The sequence below is a fragment of the Cebidichthys violaceus genome, unplaced genomic scaffold (genome assembly GCF_023349555.1).
Source record: "Cebidichthys violaceus isolate CVI_PGR_0920_01 unplaced genomic scaffold, fCebVio1.0.p SCAF_5, whole genome shotgun sequence".
Classification (NCBI taxonomy): domain Eukaryota; kingdom Metazoa; phylum Chordata; class Actinopteri; order Perciformes; family Stichaeidae; genus Cebidichthys; species Cebidichthys violaceus.
The window spans coordinates 10,577,440-10,599,130 of NW_027176705.1; the positions used below are offsets into that span (position 1 = coordinate 10,577,440).

At 37.7% G+C, this 21,691-nt stretch overlaps 1 protein-coding gene across 1 annotated transcript in view; it reads left to right on the plus strand.

The window, feature by feature from the left end:
* The window catches only part of galnt18b (UDP-N-acetyl-alpha-D-galactosamine:polypeptide N-acetylgalactosaminyltransferase 18b), a 70,895-nt gene that overhangs the window by 11,507 nt on the left and 37,697 nt on the right, over positions 1-21,691 (plus strand). Inside the window, exons 2-3 of the mRNA XM_068731003.1 lie at positions 16,935-17,130; positions 19,770-19,936. Coding sequence (XP_068587104.1) covers positions 16,935-17,130; positions 19,770-19,936 — 363 coding nt within the window. The remainder of the gene's footprint in view (positions 1-16,934; positions 17,131-19,769; positions 19,937-21,691) is intronic.

The window sequence follows — 21,691 nt, forward strand, 5'->3', positions numbered from 1 at the left end:
ATCCAAACCATTGCCATTTGTTCTGACTTTTGTACTAAGTTTTGTTTGTGTGTATTTCTGCAGCAATATCGTCCCCTACATTAGTTTTTCTTGGTACTGCCTGGCAATGTTGTAGTGGTGATCAAGTGAGTGGGCAATACAAATTGTTGTTAATATAAAACTTAAACTACAATAGGCTGAGGAGCGGCTTTGTTAGCAGTTGCTTTGTTCCATCTGTGATTTGAACGATGTCTATGAGACTTGAACCAATGAGCAAAGCCCCATGTTTACATTTGCTTACAAAAAAGTGAAATTTCACTTCCCCTTTAACATGGTTAGAGCATTGAACTCTTTTGTAACAGACTCACGATACTGTGGTGCTTCTAGTGTTTCACTGGCTGCCTCTTTTCACTGGAGGCGTGATAAGCCTCATTACTGGTCTTTAGCTTGTTTTTTCACCTTTAACGGGTGATGTGAGAGGTGCAACACATTTAGCCAGCTGCTTTTGCAAATGGAGACAGCCTGAGGCTATTTTTCTCCATTTCCTCATTATTGAGCTTGCCAGTTCACACCTTCATCTGGCCTGTGAGGTTTTATATGACTGACACCAATGACATTAAATCGCATTTTATTTTGTGTCAAATTTTATATATTTTACTAAATATTTTATTTTCCCAGTTTCTTTATTTCTCATTCTAGACTAATGTTGATGTTTTTTTATTATGTTAAATCCCTACTTTTGGGTTCTTCAGGATTTTGGATTACAATCAGCTCTCTTTGTATTTTACAGTCAATGCAATGACAACAAAAAGTTAAACCACTGTAGGAATCACATTGTCCATTTTGTTTCATAGGGAGTGTAGAGCTTCTCAGGTTTTAACATATTCTCGATCAAGTGTCACTATTAGGCGAGTCCGGACCCAGACGCCGTAGTCTCTGGACCTGGACCTATAACCGATGCGGTTCGCTTCTATTTTAACCAGCGCAGCTTTTCCTATATGGCACTCGTTCAGCGGTCCAGGAAACACACCAACCATTAACATGCGTTGTAAACCATATCACGTGATGCTACTCGGCCAATCACATATGTGTATTCTGTTAAGCGTTGCCCTCGACTCGAGTGAGATATTCACTCTCATGGGAGAGACGGGGAGAGAGACCCAACAGAAGGAAAAAGTATGTGAGTCAGAGAAGTTATTTCATATGGTGTTCTCCAAAAAGAGAAATGTGGACAGCTTAACCTGAGCCTTTAACCACGAATGGACAGACTCTTGTTTGTTCATTCTTCCCACGGGCATGTTCAAAACCAGTATGTCTCATATGTTCAGAGACCGTGAGCAAATGTACCCACTCAAATCCAAAATGAAGGCACAGAAAAATAAACCTAAGAGCCCAATATGATCAGAATCCTAACATAACATTGTTTACTGTCCAACAATGCTGTAAACAGAGAGAATAGAGCTGAAACAAGTAGTTTCCATAACTACAGACAAAGTCCCTGCACAGATAAGAACCATTTGGATATCTTGGCTTTTTTGATTGACATCACTTCACACCTGAATTAAATAAATGTAAAGCTTCAGGACAATTCAGTTAAATACATTTTTCTAAAATGAAGTACTTTATTTTAAGAAACATTATTCAAAAGCTTTCTGTTATTTTTTTATCCAGCCCTTATTTTACTTGAAATGAGAGAAAAACATTTATTTATTAATAGCGTATGTATTATTTGTAATTAATCCAGTCCAATTTGAAATCTGACAATAAATATTGTTGAGATATTATTCAATTGAAGTCAATCAGTTGTTAACTACATACAGACGTTAGTACAACTAATAGGCTACTTCAATACACATGGCACAAAATCATAGCGCAAGTTAGACAGTACTGTGACATTTGTATGAGGAAATTGTCTCTAACTGGACCTCGCTGAATATTGATGCTCTAGATTATGTTGTATTTTTTTCTCCAGCAACACAGTTCATGGTTATACAGACATTGTCATATCTATCAACAACGCAGTTGCTCTCAATCAAGTGTTACAATTTGTTTCCCAGCGAATCACAACACATACAATATACTAATACTGCCACTTTTAAAACATTCAAAATAAACTACCTATTGTGAAAAACATTTTCTGAGTTTAATTTCCACAAAATAATTTGATTCTGTTTTTGAACCTTCAGTCCATCATTCTGTCTTTGTGACCACATCTCTTAATTTACAGGATGCCATGTTTGTTTCTACATGAAAGAGATGAAACGGAAGAGAGGAAATAAAAAAAACAAACAGATGAGATAAAAGGAAACCTCAAAGGTCTCATTAAAACATCTCTCCATTAAAGGCAAGGGCGTACAACAAATAAGGACAGTAACTGAGCTGAAAAGCAAGTGTAGCAGTCATCAACCAAAGGAAATAACCTGTAAAGTAACAGACGCAATAATTTAAACAACATAGATGAAAACAGAGCTGATATAAATGCTTACTGTCATGTCATTCGTATCTTGTTTCAGATCAGCGTAGTGGGAAATGGTCGACACAGAAGTGAAAGACCTTTGATAAGATCAGCGTGTTTATTTTGTGCCTGTTCAAAATATCAAGCATCACCATGTGCCATGTAGGGCCATGAATATGCAAGACAGCACTAGGTTTGGTTGAAGTGGAAACCTGTCCACATTTGGCCCTTGTTGAAAACAGTTGATTTAAATGATCTGTTTCTCCTTAATGAGATGAGACTTCTAATTTCAGTAATTTATCAACAGTGTGATGGCAGAAACACAACCCTAGGAAAATGTGTATTATGTTTTTGTATTGTTTATAGAATGTTTCAGCTCCTGGGTTTGACAACAACGTTATCACAGTTCAGGCTGGTTTTATCCGTCTTCCACAGGCAGCTCTGTCTGCAGTTTGACCCACAGATCATTTCTCCTCCTCTGAACAGAAATGGAGAAATCTTGATTGATATTGTTGTCCAGGCCTTCGGCTAACTTGCAGATGTTGGGAATGGATAGTCGGTTATCAAACCTTAAGAGCTACAACCATTATTTGTCTGAGTCTATCTACCCCATAAGCACATTTTCTACTCTGCAGCATTTGTCTCACTTTGTCTCACTTCACTTTCTTGTCAGCGTCCCCAAACACATTAATGTTACTATTAGCTCTTTTTTTAACCCACAGCAATGGACCTCATGCAGCACCATCCTCTTAAATTCTTTATATATTCACTTAATTTTATGTTAATAAAAAAATAAGTCAAGTCAACTCCAGATGCACCGATCATCGTTCAGCACAAGGTGTGCTGAACGATGATTCCCACTTGATCATATATTGAAGAAGCATGGACGATTGTTTATTATTATAATATACGCCCCCTAAACACCGTGTACAAATACAAAAAAAGGCTGTAGTAGAACTCCAATAGTAGTGAAATAGACTTAAAGTAAACATGATTTTTCTAGAGCGCCAGTACTGCTGTTACAAGATTATTATTGAACACGATTATGTACCACTAATTTGTTTTCCCAATTAAGCGTTAATAGGAAACAAAATCGCTGCCTAAATTTTATGTTCAGTGGAAGTTTTTTTGTTGCTTTGCTTAAGGTTTGTTTATTTGCGATGAGTTCCAGCAGTCTGACCTGACGTGAAAATCAAAACATTGTCAGTATTAAACTTTTGTGGCATGAAGTTTGCACTTTTACCTTTTTCTTCATTGTTGCTGTGAGTTCCTGAACATAACTATGAATAATGTTGCTTCAGTTGCTACGAGCAGATATTGTAATGTAAAGATATATTCTCAAAAAAGGAATATAATCCATTGGAGGGGAACGGTTTGCAAATACTTTCTGTAGCCACACATATTTACTGTTGAAATAGTAAATTAATGTCAATTTTAGGACGACAGTGTGTGTGTGTGTGTGTGTGTGTGTGTGTGTGTGTGTGTGTGTGTGTGTGTGTGTGTGTCGGGGGTGAGAGAACAGGATCTGTCTGAAGGTGTCTGAATTATACAAATAGGAACTGTTCAGCAGAAACGGACTTATGTGGACGTCTAAAGGATTCTCTTAGTTTTAGTCAGACTGACATTAAAAAGCCGATAAGAAACCTGCTAGGCGTGTACTAGAAAAAATATATCCAGGGAAATCAGGCTCTTCTGATCTCTTAACCCGATTACAGAAGCCAGGATTCTCGTATACATGACTTTTTACACTTCAGGTAACTACGGAAAGGCGTAATCTGGTTACTTAAGTGCATGTAAACACACTGAGTCAGAGCCGCTCAGTAATTGTACCAAACATGTAACAACATTAAATGTTCTCCTGCTCACTTCCTATTCAGGATGGTGTGAATGGTACATTTTTGAATGCGGTGTACCGTTTGTCAGCTCTTCTATCAGCACAAACCTCAGGAGGCGAGCTGCTTCTTGAATAGAGACTCTCACAATAGCTCTGGTTGTAAAGTGACCTGTGCCATATTTCACCCAAAACTCCTCGAATGACAATTCAAGGAGCTCTCCACCTGAATAATTGATCAACTGTCCACAGAGACCATGATCAAAAACAAAACATTAAAATACTGATATCTGTGTCTGCCATCCAAATCCATGTAGACTTCATTAATATAGAGCAGAGACTTCTATTGCATGCAGCGGGAATGAAAAACTAGACGGTTTTAAAGATTCTGTTACTACTTTTCTGTGAAATATTAAACAAACTATGTCAGAAACTTTCTCACTTCTTAAGATCTTTTGCTATTCATTAAAAAAATATCTTACCCATTGTAGATGAACATTTTTGTACAACTTGACTGGGATTATTTGCATTGCTATGAAAGAATAGTTAAATATGGAGGAAAAGAAATTCTCTGAGAACCCAGTTGGCCTTCTGTTGAATACGTCTAGTTCTTTCACCAAAGACCAAATAATTTATGAATATGTAACAATCACTGTGTGCAAAAAATTAAAAAAAGTTTTGCGGTTTTCACTCTGGGGATGGCAATGTCTGTTGGTTGGTTGGAAATATCTAAATAATTGTTGGATTGAGGGAGAAACATTCACAGTCCCCAGAGGATTAATCCTTCTTACTCTGGTGATCCTCTGACATTTTCTTTAGCGTCACCAAAACATAAAAGTTGCAATCTATCTTGACAAATTCCTCAGCATCTACTAAGCAGGTTGATTATTATGCAGATATTCATGGTTCCTGGACAATGTATCCTAATGACTTTGGTGATTATAAGTTTGATTTGTTGTTGTGAGTGAAATGTCTCAACAACTAATGAAATTAAATTTGGTTCACACATTTATATCCCCCTGAGGATGAATTGTAATTTTAGTGACCTGCTGACGTTTCCTCTAGTGCCACCATCAGAATAAATATTTAAATTTGTCCAACCAAAACTTTGGTTTATAACAAAATACCTGCAAAATCATTGACATTCTCATCAGCCTCAGCTGTACTGTGGCCTCACAGGGCTGTAAACTCTTATTGTTGTTTGGCTTGTTAAGAGAATATTTTACTAACATGAATAAACATTATATATATATATATATATATATATATATATATATATATATATATATATATATATATATATATATATATATATATATACATAGTTTATGTGTGAGTTATTTACTCCAAACCAGTTTGATAGAAAGTTCAGAATACAATGTAAATCAATGGACCTGAGACAAACATCAAAACATCACAATACATGCACAACAACACAGTATTAATGCCTCGGACACATTATTTCAAACCCACTTTTTGGTGTCTGGTTTTACAAAAACTGTGATTCACTCTGAAGTCCTTTTGAACATGACTTGCCATTTCCATTCAGTTCATAAGGGAGGATGTAATAATTCAAGACTTGTGATTGTGTTTTGCGATCTTCAGTCTAGCTGGATAATTGGCACAGTGTTTGTGTCCAGACAGGAGAATTTAGTGGAGCTTCCCGAGCTTCTGACTCAGACGATTCTGATTACAGTGTCCGAGAACAGAGCCCCAGGGGAGAAGAGACTGATGAGTGAGCGCTGGAGGCAGAGGCAGAGCGAGGGCCACAGAAACGCCTTGAAACGTCCTGAATACAGTTTAATGACAAGAAAAGAGAAAATGCAGGATCTCTGCAGACACAGACACCACCACACACATCTAGTGGGTCATACGTGATGATTGACAGGGAGTATGTTTGTATGCCTCTATTACTATTTACTATTTAAAAATCTATTTAAAAATCTCACAGTGAACACATTTCAAAGTTGATTAAAAAATGTATCTCCATTCATAACTCAATTTTATTAATATGTTCTGAATGTAGCTCTTACTTGCCAGGGTGTGTGGCTCATTATTGTGTTACTGAACGCTCTGAAACACAGTCTCAAAAGCAGCAAATCAGTTTGATAGAAAATACACAAACAAATTCCAGGGCTTATACTTTATAACATCATTGTAAATATTTGGTACCAGCTAAGAAAGAGAGATGCCCTCAGTGATAGATTAATGGCCTTCTTCACCCTGTACTTTTCCATGCCTTGGGCTACATCAGTTTATTTTTCTGCTCTCAGGTGAAATATTTTTGATTTATATCCTATGCGGACTTGTGCTTTTCTGAGAGGAGGCTACACCTCAGACTCAACTTAATAAAGAAAACAACTCCCAGTAAAGGACAAATAATGTTAAGCGTGGGGCATAGATACAGCTTGCAAGATAAAAATGTAAAAGATACAGTGAAGAAGCACTTTTTTTCACAGGCTCAGTGCAGAGGAAGTCAGATCTGATAGGATGTTACAGAAAAGGCATCTCAGATGACTGAATTTAATGGAATAACAAATCCAGCTTTTCAAGTTGAACAGTGGGAATGAGAAATGTGGCGCAGGAGCAAAATGTCCGCAGCTTGATCTCAAATAACGTCAGTGCTGTCTCATAATATCTGATGTTGTTCCAAAGAAGGCAAATATTGCAGTTAGTTACTCAGAATTTGTCAGCGATAATGACATTGAATTTCTAGAGGAGAATTCTTTTCCTAAAAGAGGAAAACGCACAAAGAAAGCCTTTGTACCCTTCTGAAGGACACGAGTGATCTCAACACTTTAATGAGGAGAAACGAACAAAAGGGGTAGAGATGACAAAAGCCGCTGCAAGTAAACATGACCCCCCTGCTAAAATCTGCCACTGAATATCCCCTCATGGTAATAAACAAAGAGAAATACAAAGCCACTCACCCCTCTCTTTAAGAGGACATGCCAGTGTGACGTGCCAGCCACTGATGCGTCCTAATGAGAGCCAGTCACAGAGGCCCATACAGCACCTATACAGTGGTGGACTCTGCCCCCACCCAGTACACACACTAATTGGTTATTAGCTGTATTTACTGTCACAACGTTGAGAGTACCGTGAGAGAGGATTATAAATGTGCTGTATACGTATGCACAGCAGATCAAAGTCAGTGTGTAAGAGCTGCCATGTTCTGCAAACACAAGAATCTCCTTCATGATACACTTTGACGTGAGCGTGTAGGTAGACTCCAGATGTCAAGAGTGCCATGCACCATGAACACAATGATCTACTCTCAGCTGTGAACAAAATTGTTTAAAGTGTTGAGTAATTTTGTAAGTAACCCAAAAATACTTCTACAAAGCACATCACTAGCAGATTAGTATCCATTTTTCCCCTCCTGTTTACTATTTTATGGGCAGGTTTCAGTTTATTTAACCTTCATTAATCAATTTTTTTTTTAGTCACTCAGGGTCAGCACGACAAGATGTTAAGAGACAGTTGTCCAGCAGACACAAAACAACATTAGTATTCATTTGTAGTTGTGTTTTTTTGCTCCATTTTGTTCTCCACCAACTACTGAGATAAACATCTATCTATTTAGCTGCTAAATGCTCCACATTGTTCACCAGCTAGTCGCTAACTTTGTGTGCTGTTTGTGCTGGCCAGGTATACATCAGGTTTAATAGAGCTTTTTCCACTGCCTGTTGCTGCTGGAAAAAAGATTGATGAGAGCAGTAAGAGTGAAACAAAACAGTATATTTGCAGGCGGGAACCCCACAACATTATTCATAGCATATTTTAGCACAGTTTCCTTTGCCAAATGCTTTACACGTTGCACATCTTGGCACAACATGGAATAAAATGCATGACTTTTAGAATTTATCCCCAAAACAACAACTACTAATGTAGTTAACAAAAAACTAAATTTTCTCACATAAAACAAGTTGTGTTAGTCATAATGTATACTGATGTATTCATAATCTGTCATTTAAGGCAAGAACAGCAGGCCAAGTAGACCAAGATGCAGTAAATACTAACACCTGAATGGGATGCTGATCACATTCCTGGGGGATTGACTGACAGGTAGCCTGCCTGCAGAATAGCTGCGGTATTCAAGGATGAAAGGCAGTATATGAATGACTGTGTTTAAGAAAAGCGCACTGACCAGTTTCCTCCAGTCTTTAGTCCAGACGAGCTTGGAGGTTGTTTCTTCTGAGATCTAAGACCCTCACGGGCTGGCTCTTGGGGGACCTGAGATGTAATTTGAAACCAGTCGATGCCACGATCAATTTATTCTTTAGAATTGATTCCAAACCTCAGAGACAGCCACATGCAGAGATGATGAAACAGGACTAATATGATTGTGTCATTTAGCTTCAGTTAGGAGCCTATCAGCAATATTTCCTGCCACCTGCAGCTAAAATGGTTAAAGCAGGAACGGAACAAGATGAAAGCATGACTCACCATGTGGCTGTAAGATAAGAGCAGTTTTATCACAACAGTAGTTCTGGACTGAAACACAGTTGAACTTGTCTCTTCACCTGCAAATATGTTAGAATAGAAAAAAATAAACAACAAGCTACACATTTACGCAAGTGTAGTTGAGAGAGATGGAAGGGGAGCCATCTGTGTTCACCTGTTATAAAATGCAAACTGGTGTTCTTTTCTAGTAAGTACTTTTATGTGAGTACTCTGAAAAGAACGTAGAAGAGGATCATGAGTTGCTGTCGAAAATAAACAACTTTGTATGCTTTTAACGCAGGGCTGTTTTCAATGCTTTTGCAATATTAAATATATATATATATATATATGTAGAAGTGAAAGTAGTCATTGAAATAACTACTTGAGTAAGAGAACAAAAGTATTCTCTGAAAAAAACAAACTGCAAATCGTGTGTATGTGTATAATAGACATGTCTGTTATGTCATAAAGTAAATATAAAGAGTGTCAACATGTTAAAGTGTCTTTAAACGTGATCATTCCAGTTTAGATGTCCCAAGTCCCAGTTCCCAGACAGCCACAGATCACATCCAGGTCTCTCCAATCACATGAAGACAATAAGATTAGAGAAGTGGACAAATCAGTCTCTTAACTTTCTGAAAATGTCTCATACTAGTTCAATGCCTCATCATGAAGCATGATCGACTGTGTGTTTATGATATTAACTTTACTAGCATTAATACAACAGACTGTGTCTATATTAGCTGCTAGTGCTATGTGAAACCCATAGAGTCATGTGTTGACTCCAGTAGCATAACAGAGCACCAGCAGACCTGGGACCAGCTGACCACCTCCCTACAAACGGATCATGAATGCATAAAAAATATATAAAGAAAAGCAAAGTAATGAGATTTCTCTAAAAATCTAACCAAGTAAGAGTAAAAGGTATGCTGAACCGTATCAGTACAATTTACTCAAAAAGGTTTCTTGAGCAAATGTAAGAAAGTAAATATTTATACATTTACATTTAAGTGAACTAATAGTGTTTAGAAGACCAATTAGATAATTTTGGCTTTCACAATTAACATTCAGCATTTTTGAATACTATGTCATTTGTAAACACAAGTTTTGAATTATGTGAGCAAGGGGAAAAGTATATAGACTGAAAAGCATTGTACAGATGACAGAACGTCAGTGAAATAGACATGTAATGTGTGCTGTGCAGCGGATAGAGAAGGTCATATCTAGTGCTAACAACGCCATGTACGTTGTACCCACTGGCATGCATTTCAGTTATTCTTTTTGTTTAGTTTATGATTCTGCTCAGAATATTTGCTAAACAACGTGTTCATGTCGTCACAGTACGATTACACTGTAGGTAGATAAACAATATTATCGATCATTACGATCTTTGCCGACAAAGTGTGCACTACAATGGCAGAGGACTAAACGTCGGCAACATTTGCATCTTATGAGGATATAATTGTATTTAAATACTTAAAATAGTTATCAAACTATAGGATTATTGAAATAAGATAGCACGTGATTTAATATAACTTTAAGGGAAACGAGGAGACAGGAAAAGAAGTTCAGATATCGACATGTGAAGCTGTTGTTCAGATGTGTAGTCTTGAGCTGCTCTGCAGGAAATGCATTTGTAAAACTGGTGAATGTGGCGGAATGCAGAGGATTTTCTGCGCTATTGTCAAAACCGCCTTGAACGTGAAAAGTTTTTAAAACACTTGATCTCTTTTAGCTGACAGCTGCTTTGATATCAAGTTGTAGAAACACCGGTATGTCTTGAAATTTTTATGTGGATGATGAGACCTGTTTTGTTTTTTTTACAGACTGAAGTCTACGTCAAGGTCTTCTCCTCCCTCTCAGTCAGTGTCAGACTGAATATACAATGAATATTTTGACTGCACCACAGCGTTTGATGTTGTGGCTTCATGCTCAGCTCTCATTATTTTGGATGCAAAATGACACAATGACTGAGGATAAAATGCAAACTGTCTGCTGTAATTGGAGGGTATTTACAGATAGTGAAATCTGTGGAACAAAGAACTACAGACTGGTTTTCAAATGGTTGTCTGGTGTCGAGGTCAAACAGGGATCATCATCTGATTAAAACAATAATCGCTTGTCAGTTTTAGTTTGTAGTTAAATACCGGTGACTGCTACAGTATCTCTGTGTAATAGTGAGGAGTTTGTTGCTCTGTATCTCTGTGAGAGATCAGTCAGGATGCAAGTAGTCTCTAAATTATTGAGGCAAAACACTAAAATGAACTTTAATTTGGCTTACTTAGAAGTGTGGCGACATGCAAGCTCAGTATAAGACTGTTTAGAACTAGTGACTCTTTACATTAACCCTTAAATTAATGGTCTGTGTAAATTAAATACATATTGTTTTTAAACTCACTGTTACTAGTATTACTACAAACAATGATAGTCAGCCAAAAACATATTGCCATTAACTTACTGATTATATACATTTTGTTTTAAAAAAAAAATTATTTAAACCTTTATTTAACCAGGAGAGTCCCATTGAGATTAAAAATCTCTTTTTCAAGGGAGACCTGGCCAAGACAGGCAGCAACATAAGAAACACAGTTACAGACAGAAAACACAGAACAAGACAAGTTAAAAGAAACTAAAAGTTAAGAGACAGTGACGTGACCGAGTTAATTTAAAAAAAACATTGACATTTTTGGGAACCTGCCTCTATTTTTTTCATTTTATATTTAAAAGCAGTAAGTGGTATCAGTTCTTTGAGTTTTAAATCATTCTGCAACATATTCCATGATGAGGGTGCAGAGTACACAAAAGCCCTTTTTCCCATTTCCGTTCTGGCATTTGGGACAGTGAGCATAAAGAAGTCCTGAGAACACAAGGAGTATTGTCCGACACGTTTCTGCATGATGAAGACACTCAGGTAGTTTGGGAGTAAACCAAGGATTTCCTTATAAATGAAGGTGTGCCAATGACAGAGCCTACGGGTGGCCAAAGCAGGCCATCCTACCCAAGAGTATAACTCACAGTGGTGAGTCAGAGCTTTACAATTGGTAATGAACCACAGTGAAGCATGGTAAGCTGTGTCCACCATACGAAGACAGTTAGCAGAGGCATGCATATAAGGAAGATCACCATAGTCCAACACAGGTAAAAAAGTAGCAGCAACAAATCACTTTTTTACATTAGTTGAAAAGCACAGCTTATTTCAAAAATAAAAACCCAGTTTTAACCTCAACTTTTTCACCAGGTACTGCACATCTGGCTGAAAAGTGAGGGAGTCATCAATCAAAATACCCAGATATTTATAAGAGTCAACAACCTCTATTTCACTTCCTTCAAGAGTGACCACCGAAAGGATATTTTGTGGCCTACTCCGATAGGTTAAAAACAACATAAGTTTTGTCTTATCTGTATTTAGAAACATTTTCAGTTGACAAAGGGTATTTTGAACAACATTAAAAGCATTTTGCAAGAGATCAATTGCCTGCACAAGAGTTGACCCACAGCAATATATCACAGTGTCATCAGCATAAAAGTGAAAGTTAGCATCCACCACATATTGTATATCACCAGTTATCACCTGCACAGTGTGAAAAAGCAACACTCTTACATCCCTCAGGTCTCTCAAGAAATACTATAAAATGTATATAGACAACACAAAACAAAGACCTCAGAAAATTGTCTAAAAAACTGCAGAGATCGAGGCCTTTATTGAATAAAAAGACCTAAAGACTCTGAAGACCCAAGATGTGCGTTTTAGAATTGACTACTTCTAGTGGTTGTCCTTTGACAGTTGCAGCATCTGTTACACAGTAAAGATCTCTCAACCGAGATGTTACCCTTTTATTGATTTTCACTAAAATTGTTTCAACAGACAAATGCTTCCTTCTTTCCCCTCAGCGTGCAATACAGTGTAAAGAAAAAAACAACTCAGGGCTACAGCAGTTTTATCAAAAATCCAAATCTGTACCAGGGTGAGTTAGCATTGCATGGAGGGGAGTTATCTCTGAGGTGGTAAAAAATTATAATGATTTGGGCTTGAAATCCAAAACATGTTCCTCTCCACGGACAGGAGGGAGTGAATAGATACAATTTGATAAAATCGTTGTGGTTGTAGGGGGCAGTTTCATCACTGCGAATCTTAATATCAGATCAAATTTAATAATTTAGCGTGCTGCTGTGCCTCCGAAAACAAAGTTCATGTATAACCTGGAGGTTTATTGTTCTCTTTCACCGACTTCTTTGTCAAGTGTCTTTGTTTGGTCTCCAGTGATTTCCTTTTTTTAGTATGTACATGGTGCATGTGCACATCTTCTCTCCTGCCTCTCCTCTGTGACAGTGCGAGCAGACAGCTATACACTGTTGCTTTCCTGTCGAAGCACACTTAGTGCTGCACTCCACACACGCTGGAGTGCTGCTGGGAAGCTTCGGGAATACTTCACCTGTCTAAACACACACACACACATACACTAGATTTTTCCTCGGATATTTGACTGTGCTTTACTTGAGCTGGCACCAAGTTGAGTTTACTGAGTGTGTACTCAGGAAGCACTCTCCAAACAGGGAGGTTACAGTAAGTCACATGACCTGCTTGATGAAAAACAAGTCATGTGACTCATTGTCATTGTGATGTCTTTGAACACATTTCAGTGAGGTTGTGCTAGCATGTTTGTCAATTATCTACTGTATGTGCACCACTTACACAACACACCAAACAGACTACGTTGCACCCTGTTCAAACAACACCAACGTGCCCTAACCGCTGCTTTAGGGATTCACCTCTGAGGAAACAGTCTCTGTAAGCAAATTAATCACAGCAGTGAAATGGATGGGCCTTTAGGCGAACTTGGCAGGATTGAAAGACTTTCAGAACTTTTATGGTGCCCTTAGTCTAATCACAGCGTTGTCTTATCAAGAGCTGATACACTTCCCCTCTGCATCACAGCAGTAAAACTTTTAACAACTGTGTGTTGAATTTTAGGAGTTGAAGATATTGTGCCTCAGGCTTGTACCATTTGCTGTGCACTGTTCTTTCAACTTTGGTTGTTGGTTGACTTTTTCATTATTTGTTAATGTTTCACAGAGTACTTTTAAAAAAAAAACTATAGCTATGTCATTGTGCTGTGTAAAAGATGGATAACTGTATTCGATATGGTAGGCTACTACATTTGGTATTGTAAATGTAAGAGACTTTGGTCACTCAGGTAGTTCTTAGTAAACATCAATGAGATTTAGTTACAGCTTAAATACATTATTATAGAGAATAAGGCCATTTGCTTTGGCAAAATCTCCAATTACATACATCAGTAGTAACATTTTACACAGTAGCTACCTCAACATTGAGAGCCAACAATTTAGAGTTTATGCTGCATTCACATGGAATCAGGCAGATGGAAAACACCTTCTGGACGGCAAGGGAAAAAAATAAACAAATAGTCCGACAGAATGGAAGAGCAGAAAAGGAAACATGCATGACCAAATGTTGCTATGGTGAATTAAATAATATTGTGTTTTCTATTTTATGTAATTATTCTAATAATGCATTAAGCTATTCTCTTAATATTCTAAAGCAAACTTAAACAACTTTCTCTATTGTGATGGACTGATATCTGGTTGTAAATTAATAACTATATATTTCAACTTTGGACAGTGCTATTCTCTGCCAGCCTCACCTAATTGTACCGTCCGGCTCTATAATGCTTCACCCTTCCAGCTCTTGATTGCTTGAATAATTTATTTTGAAATGAATAATTAGCCAACTCAAAATATTCAGAAATACTGTTAATGATGATAATGATAATGTAGCTTCATATTTCAATCTCAGACATGAGAACGGCCAATCTTCTATTCTAACACTCGGCAAGAAAGCCAACTTGCATTTTTTTTTTTGCCTCTTTGGGGTAGCAGAACAAATTCTGAGCACATTTCCATTATACATACCTTTTGAGTTGATATTTGCTAGCAAAAAGTTGCTTATTGACACAACCAATTCACTCTTTTTTATCTCAATATAAACATGTCCTCTTAATAACCACATGTGTAAGAGCAGTACTGCATGATTTAATTTTGCAGGATACACACTCCCTTACTACTAGTACAATAGTTTCCTTCACCTTCTAAAGACATTTAATATAAGACCGTGCCTTTTCCAGAAGCAGTTCTTTTTGTTTTGGTTCATAATGTAATCCCTTCACACCTGCCTCCACATTGTTGTCTTAGTTCTTCCGTGGCTGACTGTCTGTCACTTGTATGTTAAAACAGTCTGCTCATGAATATTAACCTTCACCAATCTGCTTAAAACACATGCATACTGCACACACACACACACACACACACACACACGTACATAAGCACACACACACTTAACCTTGTCTTTTGCTTGCAGTGTCACTGAAGACTTAAAGCCTTTTCTTTCCTCTTTGGGTCTTTGAAGCTTCTTGATTTATGTTCATTCCTCACTATTTCAGGTCTTGTCTGAGATTTATTAGCCTTTATTGTGTTCTGAAATTTGAGAAACATTCATTTAGAATAGATTCAACAAAAACAGCAGAAATCACCGCTATAACAAATAGTATTAATTAAATGGAGAAACCATTCCCATCTCTTTTCCTAGCTTGCATTTGATTTTACTTTAAATAAAAAACTGTTCAATATGACTGTCTACAGTAATCTGAAATACTGAAGGTACAAAGAAATGTGTCTCTTTTTTATTGTTGTATAGCCTCGGTATGCTGCTGGGGACTGATGCCTTCTCTTTTAATGAAATCATTAACGGATAATACCAGCACCAATTTTCATTAGATTTCATTTCCTGGTGACTAGAACATTTTGATTAACAATATGCAATTATTATCTGACATGTATTCAGTTCTACTCAGTCCTTTTCAATTAAGTAAATGAATATGAATAAAATTATTGACTGGCATCTTTTATTCTTAGAAACCAACTGTTTGCACGAGTATAGGTTGTATGAATATAAGCTTGTTTCTTCATACTGTACTGAGGCAACCCATCATACATCTAACAGCTCTTGTCACAAATCTCAGTGCAAATAATATTCCAGATTTTTCTCAACTTCACTGGGTTGCCATCACCAGCCTCTCACCCACACCCCCATATTTTCACAGACCAGAGATATTACTGTGCTGTGCAATAACTCTGTAATATTCAGACCCGACTGTGGTTGAATCCCTGCCTAATGTTCCAACAGGTACTAGAATTCAATGAAATGGCTGTATTAAATTAAAAACATCTTGCTCTGGTAACATGTTTTTTTTTATTTTACGGTTAAAAACAAGATATAATCACTGAGATTTCAGAGGTACATGCTGCAATCATATAAGTGCAGTTGTATTTGTTTGTATATTTGTGAAGATGAAATCACTGCCTTACATAGGGTATTTTTTATTTTGGCTTTCAAATCGCTTGTCTAAAGCTGGGTGAAGCTCCCTGACTGTTAAACACACTGGGAAGTTTGCTTCTGAAGTGCATTAAAACCTCTTGGAAGCAGGACAGAATTTTTAACAGATGCCACCGCTGTTTTATAGAGTCTGGACATGATCTGAGTCTATCAACAAGGGCCACGAGCAGTAATATACTTTTTGTCACACTAAATGTGTGTTTGTGGGATGTGTCTCTGCTCTCGGTGCTGTCAGTGCTGCTCAACTATAAATCAAGTCAGGGATGCACTCATTTTGAACCCGTCAGTTTTCAGTCCTTTAAGCACAAAGTCATTCTACAATCTTCTGTCGTGCAAAAACACTCACAGAAAAAAAAGTTCACTTACTCCAAAGATGATCACACATTAGCACTTGATTAATTATTAAAGGAAGCTTGTGCGTGTTGCTACAGTAATACCTTTAGGGAAATTAGTTTCACTTATTCCTCCGCGTAGTTTAAAGAGCAAGGTCAGCTACAGGACATAATGCCAGCTGCTGGTAGGGATTGAAGCTTTTGTTCCAAGGACATCAGAGCTTCTCATCATGTCTACTATATGAACTCCCAGTGTTTCTGTTGAAGGACAGCCAATCAGTCTCTGGAAATGACAGACCACCCTTCACCTGCTAACATACATTACAGCATAAGGGAAAGCAGCATTTATCACAGTGATTATATTAGCACTATCATTTTTCCACATCCCTTAAATGTCACCTTATGCACTACCTTACTGGTGGCTTGAGAAACTGTGACCTGGACAAATATTCATGCTATTTGTCTTCCTGTGCTTCCTAGAGACTCCAGGGAGGGGAGAAGCCGGTCAGGCGGACACATCCTTCTCTGACTCGTCGCTGTTCGCTCACTGGGGTCAGGAGCTCAGCCCGGACAACCGGCGGGTGGCATTAAAGATGTTCCAGTACTATGGATATAATGGCTACCTCAGTGATCGTCTCTCTTTAGACAGACCAATACCAGACCTCAGGCCTGATGGGTAAGACTGCAACTAGAATGTTGCTTAAACACTGTCGTTTTTATGTACTATCACCCTAAACTCAATGCTAGCTGTTGATATAGATGTTTGAGTAAATTGTAAAATAATTTTCTGATGCATCTGAATTACAGATTGAGACTGAATTGTCCAATTAAAGTGTCCAAATATTTGTGCTGTAAAAGTGTCAGTTTGATTGTGTGCAATCAGACTTTTCTTCTCACTTGCTATGAAATAGTTGGATTACTACTGTACATGACAGTGTCGAAACACTTGTACACATGTGTGTGTCTCTTCATAGCAGTGGGCAATGTGGTTTCTATGAATACTTTTATATTGTGATAGCAATATATGTTATGATATGACAATGGTGATCATAATCCAGCAAATTAACACACCAACAATCAAGGTACTACAACACATTGATGGAAGAAGAGTCTACAGCCATGCTAAAGGTTAGCTAAATGCTAGCTTCACCATACCAACATGCTAACAATGACAACGGTGAATGGACTTGTTCTTCCGACCACTCAAAGGGCTTTAAGACGACATGTCTTTCGCTCATTCACGCACATACACATTGATGGCAGGGGTTACCATGCAAGATGCCACCTGCCCATCAGGGCTATCTAACCATTCATGCACCGCAGACACAGCCTACAGGAGCAATTTGGGGTTTAGTGTGGACATGGACTAGCAGATCGAAATACCGATCGTCTGATTGAAGGACGACACGCTACACCAATGAGCCACAGTTGCCCCAATGCTAACATGCTGATGTTAAGCAGGCATAATGTTGATGATACCATGTTCACCCCCTTAGTTTTGCATGCTAACGTTTGCTAATGAACTCAAAGTCCAGCTACGGCTGATGGGAATGTCAGTAGATTTGCAGTTATTCGGTTATAAACCAAAGTGATGGACACAGCTGGAATTTTGACATGATGATGACTTGATGACAACCAGAATGATTGCAATTTATTCTGTGAAGGGAATGCGCAAATTTCATTGCAATACATGATGAGAAGTCAGGGGATCACCAAAGTCATTAGGATTCATCTTCAAAGTACCACATATGTCTGTACAACACATCATTAAAATCCATCCAGCAGTTGTTGAGGTATTTAAGCCTGCACCAAACTGGTGGACCGACATTGCCATCACTAGAAATCTTGTAAAATTCCAGTATTGACAGGTCTACTTAGCAAAATCTCTGACGGTTAACAAATCGCCACTGTGTCAGTGCTGCAACTAACAATTTTAATTATCTATGAATCTGCTGGTTATTTTCTCTGTAAATCGAGTTGTCTATAAAATCTATCAAATTATAATTTCCTAGAGCCCAATATGTCGTGTTCAAATTGCTTGTTTTACTTGACTACCATTTTGCATTGTGTGTATGTATCCTCATATCGGTCAACCTTACCTACCTTGGTGTTCTGTGCTCTTTTTTTTTTTTTAGCTCTGAGGACTTTTCGGTAATATATAAAGAGACTCATGAGGCACTGGCTACCCTGAAAAACACATTGTTGCTCTTCATCAAACACTAAGTGCCTCTAATTGAAAACCAATCTGCCTTCAGCATTCAGTGCAATGCTGCTGCTGAGAAAGCTCTTGTTTGTCTTTGGCTTGATTAAGGGGACTCTTACTGTACCAATATCTCCAACCCCTACGGCCAGCTGAAGGTCGCTGTATAAAGTGCATGTTTCCACCTGCAGCCTGTAAATTAAGGAACACATGCATTTTCAAAGCCGTGTGCAGTTGCATGTGCACTGTGGAGACTTTGATTTAATCCTGGACAAAAAGAAATCCTGCAAAGTACAATACACTAACGACTTGTGGTCGCACCACATCAGTTGGATGTGACGTGGTTTTCAGCAGAGCTTTTTTGTTCCCATTTTACAGGAGCACACAGAGTGACATCCTGGTGGGAAAGTTTACACAACTCAAAGATCTTCAGGGCATTTTCTCCACCGCACATCACGAAACTCCCTTGAGATCATCCTTTCCCACTCGTACTGGCTCTGTACTCATCCAAAACTGTTCTGGGGGATGCCTTAATCACTCACATCTTGCACACATTTCCTAAAAGTAGTGAATGAGCCTACAATCTACATACTGTTATTAAGGTTATTCTTGTCTTCTAAGACGTTTTGTGTTCAAATAAGTTAATCTAAACTAAAAAGGGTGTTAGATGCAGCATTACAGTCAGATTTTAACAGCCTCTTTTTTCTGCATTTCCTGGATACAGGCATCAGTTTGTTTCTTCTTGGGAGGAGAGGCTGGATATCTAATTAAAGTTTGGATAGGGAAAGAAATAGGATTGATTGATGTCAGAACTCACCACATGACCAATTATTCCTCCTGAACTGGTCGTACTGTATTACAGTTGCACCGCTATTGCAGGAGTATTCTAATTGTTAAAAAAAAATAAAAATCTGCTGGACATGGACTAGTGCCAGTTCTTACATTTACACTGTGATTTATGAAAATAGGATCCTGATATAGTCTGCCAAGTAGCTGGGTTGGCATGAATTCTGCCATTACCCTGCTCTTTAGGAATCAATGTCAAATGTAGCTGTTAATCCTTTGGACAAGGTCTAAACATTGCCTCAACATGGTATTTTATTTGTCCTCCACAGGTGCAGAAACCTCACTTATCCTTTAAACCTCCCTCAAGTGGGCATTGTGTTCATTTTTGTGAATGAAGCCTTTTCCGTCATCTTGCGGTCGATTCACTCTGCCATCAACCGGACGCCCTCACACCTTCTTAAAGAGATCATCCTGGTGGACGACAACAGCAATAACAGTAAGCAGCATTATTTTTTAATAGAGCCATTGACCTCTCATTAAACCCTTCCCCCAAACACTGAGTTTTGGTAGCTAAGCAACTATAACTAGGCACAGCAGACCTGTCAGGCTTCTGATTTCCTAACATAATGAAGTGGTGTGCATGGGGCTGTAGTAGAGAAATGATCTGCACTTAAAGAATTTGGGGGTTGGTGGGGTTTTTTTTTTTTTTTTTTAACCTTTTCAAAAACTCAAGAGCAAAAAAATCTGCTCTTCTGAATTGTGTTAGAACAAAAACAACAATCTGACATTTTCCTTATCATACTAATAATAATGACTTGCTGTACACTGCAATACAAGAGCATCACGGAACAACTGGTAACGATGGTATTTGTATGTGACATGCCAGCTTTAGCCTCAGTCTTTTAGCATGCTAACATGTATGTATCCATCAAGTTCATATTTAACATATTTAAGACTTATTCAGGAGTCTTGTTTTACAACAACAGTTTTCAACAAACTCATGGAGCTAAACTTAATTATCTAGCTAGCTACAGCTGCAAAAATCAGCCTTCAACAGTTTTTATTTCAACAAGAAAAAAATCTTGCGTTAAAGGAGGCCTATAGTCTACATATCATTGCCTCATGTGTGGAGAAATACTTATCTATGATATTTACTGCTCCTCTGGCCTCCAAATCTCTTAACCCTTACATACTGTTCGGGTCAAATTTGACCCGTTTTGACATTTGACAGCAGTCAAATTACCCTAAACGTCATTCCTTTAGCCTGAAACCTTGATGACTTTTCCTAAAGTGACCCAAAATACGCAAAAATGAAAATATTTTAAAATTGTATACTTTTGAACAGGTGCTACACATTTTTGTAACTGAGTCTGTTTTGGGTCAAATTTGACCCGTATCTATTGAGATGGATTTTAGATCTACCAGTGTGAGTCAAATCAAGGAAAATGGTGGTTTTAGGAAATCTTGAAACTGTGAAACTGTTCAGGCCATGTTTGTGTGTATTTTTTATGGGTCATACCATTGTAAAGGTACCTGAGCTGCCATTTCAGTGACTGACATCATGGCAGCAAGATTTAGTGTGCAACAGGCCCTCGATGATTTGGAGGATGTGTCAGAGCAGGAAGACTACGTGGAAGAAATCTCTGATTACTGACTGATTATTGACTAGTTTATAGTAAGCATTTTGTAATGTTTTGTGTTCTAAGTGGAAATGTTGAATTAATATTGATAATTATGATTTATTATGATATAGCAGTGAGGACAGCGTTTAATGGTTGCACTGATTAAACATGGTTATATTATGAATTCCAACAGTTCCAGAAGGTTCATGCCATTTTCAAATTCAATACAATATATTTAAGTCATTATGGCTTTTATGTTTTTATGTCTTATGTAAAACAGGACATGATAATGTGTAATAGTAGATGTTTTTCTCCAAAAAACGAATGTTGTAAAACTTAAAAAATACATTCTCCCTGCTCTCTGAAACATTTATTAAGGATTAATCATACATGTATTAATGAGACATAGGCTAGTTAGACATTCTAAATAGATCTGTAGTTTAAAATTTGGTATAGACACTTACTATGAGGGAATTCTTGGTCCGGGTCAAAATTGACCCGATCCATACTGTGAAGGCATTGAATATGAACAGTATGTAAGGGTTAAGTGTTTTTTTTAATTATGGGCTGTGTTCATTGGATTTAACCAATGGATGAATCACACTAATTAGCTGCAAAGTCAGGAAATA